The following is an 8,006-nucleotide window of genomic DNA, read 5'->3' as shown; positions in this document are numbered from 1 at the left end:
TTGAACGAATCTACGTATGTTTTTGTTTATATGTGTATCTCGATACCAGTCTACAGTCATAGTATATTGGAGTCTTATACTTATACTGTGCAATATGGGTTTGTTTGTTCGATAGTACAAACATTGACATTGTCATAATATGTGTTTGTTTGTGGGAATCCCTTATTTTGGATTAAAGTTTTGTCAAAAATTTTGTTTTAACGTGCCCTATTTGACATCGATGTATATTCGTAGAAAAAAATCACATCGGTACTTCTATATGACCCTCAGGGTGTAGGTTACTTCGTTTGATCGAATACAAATCTTACAGCTCGCAAGCTTTGTGTCGTATGCATGTTTTCGGCTAGCTTTTTATTGTTGGTTCGTTTGTGGATATTTAGCTGAGGTCGACAACCATCACATCAGCTCAAAGTATTCAAAATCATATTTCTTTTGTCAGGTGATCCTCACGGCCAGTGGTATCATCGCAGTCCTGTATGGATACCACGAGCAGTCCTTCGAAAAGTCCATGATCGTCTTTGGAGTGGGCGCGGCAATCACCTTCCTGTTGACTCTTCCGCCCTGGCCCTTCTATGCGAAGGATCCTGTCAAGTGGCTCCCAGCTGACTCATCAAGTCAAGCAAAATAAATTAGATGCTATATATACTACTAGTACGCTAGTATTTACTGCCCTTGATGCTTTGCATGACTTTTTGCTCTCTTCCTTTCACACTCTGTCTGTGTTTGTGACGCGAGCTGGCGCGGCGACGACTGTGTGTATATCACGCGATGCTGCTGTAAGAGGCGTATATGTAGGATGCTCCATAGGGTCCGTTAGGTAAAATGGGGTGTTACATTAGCAACTGCGCTAGAGTAGAGCGGGGTGGGCTAATTCTAATTAGAATATATACATCATATATACCTCAAAAGTTCGTGGACGATATCGCTGAGTTAAGAATGCTCGTTCATTGCGGACACGAGTATCAACATGTTTTTAATAGATGTAAATGTATGAGTTTCGCATATATCGAATTGACAAGAGATATTATTTATTCTCAAGGGTTCGCAACGTAAAAAAAAAGATTATTTATTAAGTCAGTGTAGGAAAGGTTGCCAGAACAGGTTATCCTCGTAGTCGACTACTACAAAGATTGTAGGAAAGGTTGCCAAAACAGGTTATCCTCGTAGTCGACTACTACAAAGATTGTAGGAAAGGTTGCCAAAACAGGTTATCCTCGTAGTCGACTACTACAAAGAACCATATATTGGTCAGAGTATACTCTCGCATGGCGTTCCATCCAGCGGGTACATGCATACTCCATAATTCACTCCATAATTCTTGGAAACGGTGTTGCTATGCACAGTACGCGCGATAATATCCACATAAAGATTTTTGACAGTATCGATAATTGTTCTATGGTTCTAAGGTGCGTCTTCTACTGCGTGGCATGGAATTCCACCCAACCATTGTTGGTATCCATGTATGTCGTTTCCACGCCTTGCTCCACCATTCGTTCTCGCAATTTTGAATTACTCAACCCATTGATACCCTCATATTGGAATATCCACATAGGTTTTGATCCAGTAAGTAGATTAGGACTGCCGTTGTAGTTGTCAATATCGTACGGGTACCAGTTGAAGAGGGATTCTACAATATAAGCATCGAATTTGTGTATTATACTAGGTTCGTTCACATAGAAGGAAGGGTTCTTCAACGCCACTTTCATACCAATAGAATGTGCATAGTCTACGATGCCTGCCATGTACTCGACATATCGTGGGTCAATGCGGTCATTCGCACGATGCCTTGCAGCTACTGAATCATTATCAGTTACTGCGTCTGATGGTTTGGCATTGTCTGTGCTGATCGCATTGAAGCCCTGCGCTTTGTAGTCGTCCATGATGTCTTTCATTATGGGCAAGATATGTGGAACAAGATCATCTGGGTTAAACCAATGATCCCCCCAAAGTCCTCCTTGGCCATTTGAATCACTGTTTTCCTCCCAGGTATAGGCAGATAGCCTAGGGTCGGCAGGAAAGTCTGTGTTTACAGTGCCTACCGACAAGTAGGCCATGGATGTAACGGCAGAATTTTTTAATCCAGCTGATACTGCACTACTTCTGTCACCTACCGAAGAGAAAATCCAATCAGCTCCTGTACAGTCAGTCTTTCCGCTTGAACCACTATTGGACCATGCACGGTTGCAGATGGCTTCTGTAGAAGATCTGTAGCCACGTTTCGAGAGTGCCTTTGCATTTGTGTTGCAAGCAAGTGCTAGTAGTAAAACGGAAGCTTTTATGGACATCATATTGGAGTACAAGTTTGTGTCAGGGTTAGAAAATGACTTCACAGCACCTCAATTTATAGTATTTTGAATTTTTGATGGCTTTCTCTTGAATCTCCTAAATGCAAAATACACTGCATATCTACAGCAAAGAACTAAAGAAACTGCACCTGGCCGCTTGTTTTGTGCTGTGCAGCCTGTGCTGTGGCCTGTGCTGTGCAAAACATACCGTTTTAGAACAAGAAAAACCATAGCCTTCTAATTTGAAACAAAAATGATGATCAGTCGTGGAGTTGTGGACTCTCGTAGACGTCGTGGATCCTCTTGGCTTGTCTGTCCCATATTCTTAGTTACAATATATCGAAGTATTTTATTTTAAAACTCCAATACAATCACAGAATCGTTTACGAACGAGCTCAGAAAACAAAATTTCAGATATTTATTTACAACGGTCAACGGACAGTCGGCAGTCGGACTCTCACTCTCACAGTCATGGCTTTCGGCACGGAGACAGATTAAAATTTGATATTTTTATTAAAAAATCCAAAAGGTATTTTCTACTCTCAAGAATATATGGATTGTATACCAAAAGAATATATATTGTAATTTTAAAAAAAATCTATGACTGTTTGTTTTTATATATTCCTTTTATATATTTTTCTTAAAACAACAAGACCAACTACATACAGACGTAATTTGTGATGTATTTATTTACAGCACACACATATTTTTTATTTTGTGTATATGTAATTTACTTCGAAATAGAAAATGACATGTTTGTCGTTTGTTTTAAGATAAATTAAAAACCCAAAAAAAACCCCCCAATCCATCTCAACACAGTTCATCAAATTATTTATAAAAATGCTGCAATTTATTAGTGTTGCTTTTTTATATAAAAACAAATAGAAAATTGCTTTATTTACAAAAATGGGCCATGTACCACATGCCGCCTTGACGATGAGGTCCTACCGACCTGGGATCTGGGCCCTTATAGCAACTGGCAATGGTGCGCTTTTTATTAAAAAAATAATGTTGCTATGGCTGTTGGGCGTTGGCTCCTTCCTGATGGTGAAATCTGAATTTTGCGTTATTTTCGATCCAAACAAATTCAAATGTATTCAGAGAAATTGCCTTTTTTGAACGTCGCATCGCCAGAGGCCAGAGGCCAGGTCCCCATTTCTCTACTCTCTACTCCATTCCTCAGACTCAGAGTCAAACTCCAAGAGTCCACCCTCCAGCAGAGTTCCAGACTCGCCAGAGAGGAAAGGGATATGAGTAATGAGGGCATGCCAGCAGCCATTATAATCCTCGTCAAAAATAAAATAGGACTAGCACGTGCCACGTGGTATCTACAGTTCTGCACGTTAAAAAATACACAACATTTGACAAATAAATGACAACAGTCAAGTGTTAACACTCAACAGATAGTCAAGTGACTTTGAAGTGAGACAACAGTAATCAACATACGACAAAAAAAGTATAAATAGTCAGTGTACAGTTACTACAGTCAGTACACTGTACAGTCATCACTCAACAGTGTCAACACTGTTGAGTGGTGTTTGCACTTTGCAGTCATCACAGAGACACAGACTCACAGTGAGTCAGTAACAGTCACAAAAATGTGGCTTTTATTTTTAAAATAAAAATTTAATGCTCTATATTTTATACATCGATTGTTATCTATTTGTTGCTTATCCATCAGTCCGTCACTGATTACTCACTGAGTCACGGTTGTCGCCGCCTGTCGCGCTCTCATCACACGAGAGTATTTTGTTTTAAAACAATAACAAAAAGTTACAAACTTACATACAATACACAAGGTTTTAGTTATTGTTTTGTATTAAAAAAAACAAAAACAACAACAAAATGAAACGAATACCAATATTTATTTATTTTAAAAATGCCAAAATTGAAGAAGAAAAAATCAATATCCGATTAGTGATAATTTCTATTATTTACTCCAGTACTCTCAGTCTCGCATCATTATTAGTTGACTGTTCCAGTTGCAAATTTGCAGCGGCGAAGTGCCAAACGGCCTGGGGCCCGGGCCGCCCGGCCTTACTACGCAGCCTATTACCTCAACGTTCCGCCATATGGGGTTTACGATCATAGATTAACGTTTATCTGGTAACGTCGGAACGTACATAATACAATATTGGCCTAAAAAACGACTAGCGCGACCTACATAGTGCATCTACTACTATATACTTGGCCACATCATTCTGTATAGATTAAAGAACGAGCGAGTATATTTAAGGGCAAATCTTGACGACATGTTAAATCTAGTAAAATTTACCACATTCTCATGTATGCTGGACCGAACTATAGTAATATTCGGGTAGAATTTAAACGTAGGAACGTTATACGTTATAAGATTAGGCTCAAGCAGCCAGGACACTAGGGCCCCAGGGCTGAGTCGTTAAGGGCGCAAGGCCGCAGGCTCGCAGAAACGCAGAAAAGGGGATTTCGAGTGTGTGCTCAACTACTCACACTGATTTGGTGATCAGTTAAAAGCTTGTAAATACTGTCAAGTGTGAACTGTGAACTGTGAACTGTGAACTGTGAACTGTGAACTGTGAACTGTGAAGTGTGAAGTGTGAAGTGTGAAGTGTGAAGTGTGAAGTGTGATGTGTGAACTTTAAACTGTTACACCTCGACTTTACGACTCAAGTACGCGTCGGTGCGTTTACTGTATTTTTAAATAAATAAATACTACTGCGAGCGTGTGGGAGCAGGGAGACTGGGAGTTTGTATTTATTTTGTATATTATTTTAATATTAAAAAATACCTAACAGGCTTTCTGAGTAAATATTTGAGAAGGTAAAAACCACATGTTTACACTGTTTATCCAACTTTCAGTTTTAACTTTCAAGGCTTCCAAGTTTCGACCAACTTTGATTCCTATTTTGTTTTCTAAAAAATATAAATATGATGAGTTGATGACCAGCCTCCAGGTAAGTGTCAGTGAGGTGACTCATGAGTCATGAGTTTGGTAGCAATGTAAAATAGGTGTCCACACTCCACACTCCGCAGTGGCACAGTCCTCTGTCCAGGACTCCAGCATCCGGGACTTTTAGACCCTGTTGTCTGGTGTGCCAATTTAAAAAGCCATTTTTAAAAAACAACTTGTGTGTCTCATTTGTTTTTAATAAAAAAAGGACTACATATGGCTCTTTTTTGAAAAAGGCAAATATTTTTAAACATTTTTTTGTTAAAAAATATCAAAAGAGAATAAAAAGTTTCATTTTATATTTGAAAGGCAATTGATACAAGAAGGTATTTATTCTAACACAAAAAAAGTTGGACAATTTAGCATGTGCCAAAATCCCATGTGGTCATGATGTGGATTGTGGACAGCTCTCATTTTTTTTTTCTTTCATGTTTTGTAAATATAAAAACCACCAAAAAACAGGCATAGCCTTCTAAATTATATAAACATAAGGCTATGAAACAGCGCCACTGCTACACACTCACGTGCCGAAGCCCAAAAGTCGGAAAACTTTTTTTAATAAAAATAGTCGATTTGATTTTTGTTTTTGTTTGTTTCCCCTCCCCTGTTTCTTGAAGGCGTGGACTTAAAAATAGTGTAGACGTGGGGCGGGGGTCGTCGGCCCTTTAGGCCGCGAGATCTGCTTCAGATATTCTTCGGGAAGTTCGGGCTTCGGTTTTATTTTTTATTTCCATAAAAAAGTGTGTTCAGAAGTTCAGCTACGATATGGATTCAGAGACAAGCCTGCATTCAGATGACTAAAATAATAGCTTCAGCATACACGCTACACGGTACACACTAGACACTACACAAGTTTTTTTTAAATCATATGCCTTCTATAATTCAAATTTCACGGTGTATTTTATTTCTTAAGTATAAAAAAAAATCATGTTCGAGTCACATGGTGCTTTTATAGAAGGCTATGATACGTGCAAGTTGTGCACTGAAATAGTGCAAGATTTAATTAAAAATTATATGTGCCACGTATATTTTCCGAATTCATATTAAATGTCAATATTGAGTTAGCCAAAACAAGACCTCTTCTCACCTGATCTGGTCATCTGACACCAATCAGACAGTCCAAGTGGTATGGCTCCAAGGAGTCCAAGCCTCGCCGCCTCTTGGTTAGTCATGTAATTCAGATCTCAGGGGTACTAAGGCCTATGAGCTCGAGGCGAAGAAAAGAGGGTCCCGCCCAGCGATGGCTCTTTTGAAGGATGTTACACCGGAGACGAAGTTGGAACTAGAGGTCTATATCAGCAAGATTGTTATTGAGACGAAAAGTCTGTACATCGCGGCTGCAGCATTGTATCTAGCTTTTAAGGACCCATTTGAAGTGAGCGGAACCCAGGCAGATTTTGCGAAGGCAATAGGAGGGTGGGGATCCAAGCCTGAAAAGGTTATTTCGCATCTTCGTGAGATTTAAAACTATGGTGCTCGGCATGTTGCGGCGAAAGCTGGAGCAAAGAAAGTGCTCCCAGAACGGGATCCATTTACTGAGGTGCCTTTTGAGGACGAACAGAGCGAAAGTGAGACTGACGAGGAAGTCGCTAGTGACAGTGACAGCAGTGATAACAGCGAAAGTAGCGACAGTGAGGATGAGGATGCTAAGAAGAAGAAAGGAGTGCCCGCAGTGAAGGCAGCTACAGTAGGGAAGAAGGCTGAAGCAACATCATAAGCTGAAGCACCAGAACGTAGTAGAAGCACTCAAAGATGTTAAGCGACATGGGATCACGCACCCTAAGCTGGCAACTTTAGTTGACAGAGTATATCAGTCATGCACAGACTGTGAACTGTGATCTCAATCAGATCAAGCGCTATGGTTTCGCACCGCTTAAGAGTGAGACTGAAGATGTTCCATGGCGCAGGGTCATCATTGATCTGGTTGACCTGCCCACGTCCGAGCACACAGGCTACCGTTACGTATGCCACTTCTTTGATGTGGCGTCACGGTTTAACTTGCTCTATCCATTAAATGATAAGAATACGCAGACCGTGGCAGAATTATGTTGCCCAGTCTTTGCTGACCACGGGTGGCCGGGTATTATGTGCACTGATAACGGTAGTGAGTTCTGCGATGACGTTATGGAATCGCTAGTACTCGTATCAGGCATATGCCATAAGAGAGGAGTGCCATATAAGCCGCAAACGCAAGGCGCGAATGAAACGCGCCATAGAAGACTTAAGTTCTTCTTGCGTACTGCATTAGCGCATGATGTGGATTATTGGCCGTACCACCTTAAGTGGGTACAAACACAAATGAACGAGTGTGCTGATCCGGTTACAGGAACTACACCCGCTCACTATTTTCGTGGCAGATATAGTGAGTTACAAATCCCTTTTAACAAGGACGAACCCGATCACCATGAGTTACCATGGTTAGAGAAGGTCCAACGTATTTATAACGTTGTATATCCTTGCTTGCGAGAAAAACGCAATATAGCCTTATTAAAAAGGCAAAAGCGTTAGAAAACTACCAAGAAGATAGCCGAGTATCAGGTTGGTGACAGATTTAACATCCGTCAACGTAATTCCGATACTACTGTATTAACATCTAAATGGATAGGTCCATACATAATCTCTGTAGCAGACACTAAAAGTGGAACGTACGAGGTAAATAACCCCGATGGTTCTAGTGCGCTTAAAATAGGCACAAGTCGTATTCCGACTACAGATATTATACTCGCAAGCAGACATGACTCTAATGCCCCTCTTGATCGTTCTGAATTTAAAGACATTATATGGAGAACGAA

General features: G+C 40.3%; 2 protein-coding genes across 2 annotated transcripts; one reads left to right on the top strand and one right to left on the bottom strand.

Annotated features, from left to right (window-relative positions):
- Positions 1 to 439: 439 nt before the first annotated feature.
- SARC_07505 (hypothetical protein) lies at positions 440 to 628 on the top strand (the record flags this gene model as incomplete). The annotated part of the gene is made up of 1 exon (XM_014298559.1): positions 440 to 628. A coding segment is annotated over one exon (189 nt), but the record flags the coding sequence as incomplete, so codon positions are not given.
- Positions 629 to 1,038: 410 nt separating this feature from the next.
- On the bottom strand, positions 1,039 to 2,462 carry SARC_07504 (hypothetical protein). The gene has a single exon (XM_014298558.1). It carries the CDS (start codon positions 2,286 to 2,288, stop codon positions 1,416 to 1,418), a length of 873 nt encoding a protein of 290 aa, XP_014154033.1. The 5' UTR covers positions 2,289 to 2,462; the 3' UTR covers positions 1,039 to 1,415.
- Between the last annotated feature and the right edge of the window lie 5,544 nt (positions 2,463 to 8,006).

This window comes from Sphaeroforma arctica, assembly GCF_001186125.1.
Source record: "Sphaeroforma arctica JP610 unplaced genomic scaffold supercont1.600, whole genome shotgun sequence".
NCBI classification, from domain to species: Eukaryota; class Ichthyosporea; order Ichthyophonida; genus Sphaeroforma; species Sphaeroforma arctica.
The sequence above is the reverse complement of the archived record's forward strand: the minus strand, read 5'-3'. Positions and strand labels throughout refer to the sequence as shown.

What these genes read in the sequence shown, in the direction of transcription:
- SARC_07504 (XM_014298558.1), bottom strand. Translation starts at nt 2,288, where the DNA reads ATGATGTCCATAAAAGCTTCCGTTTTACTACTAGCACTTGCTTGCAAC.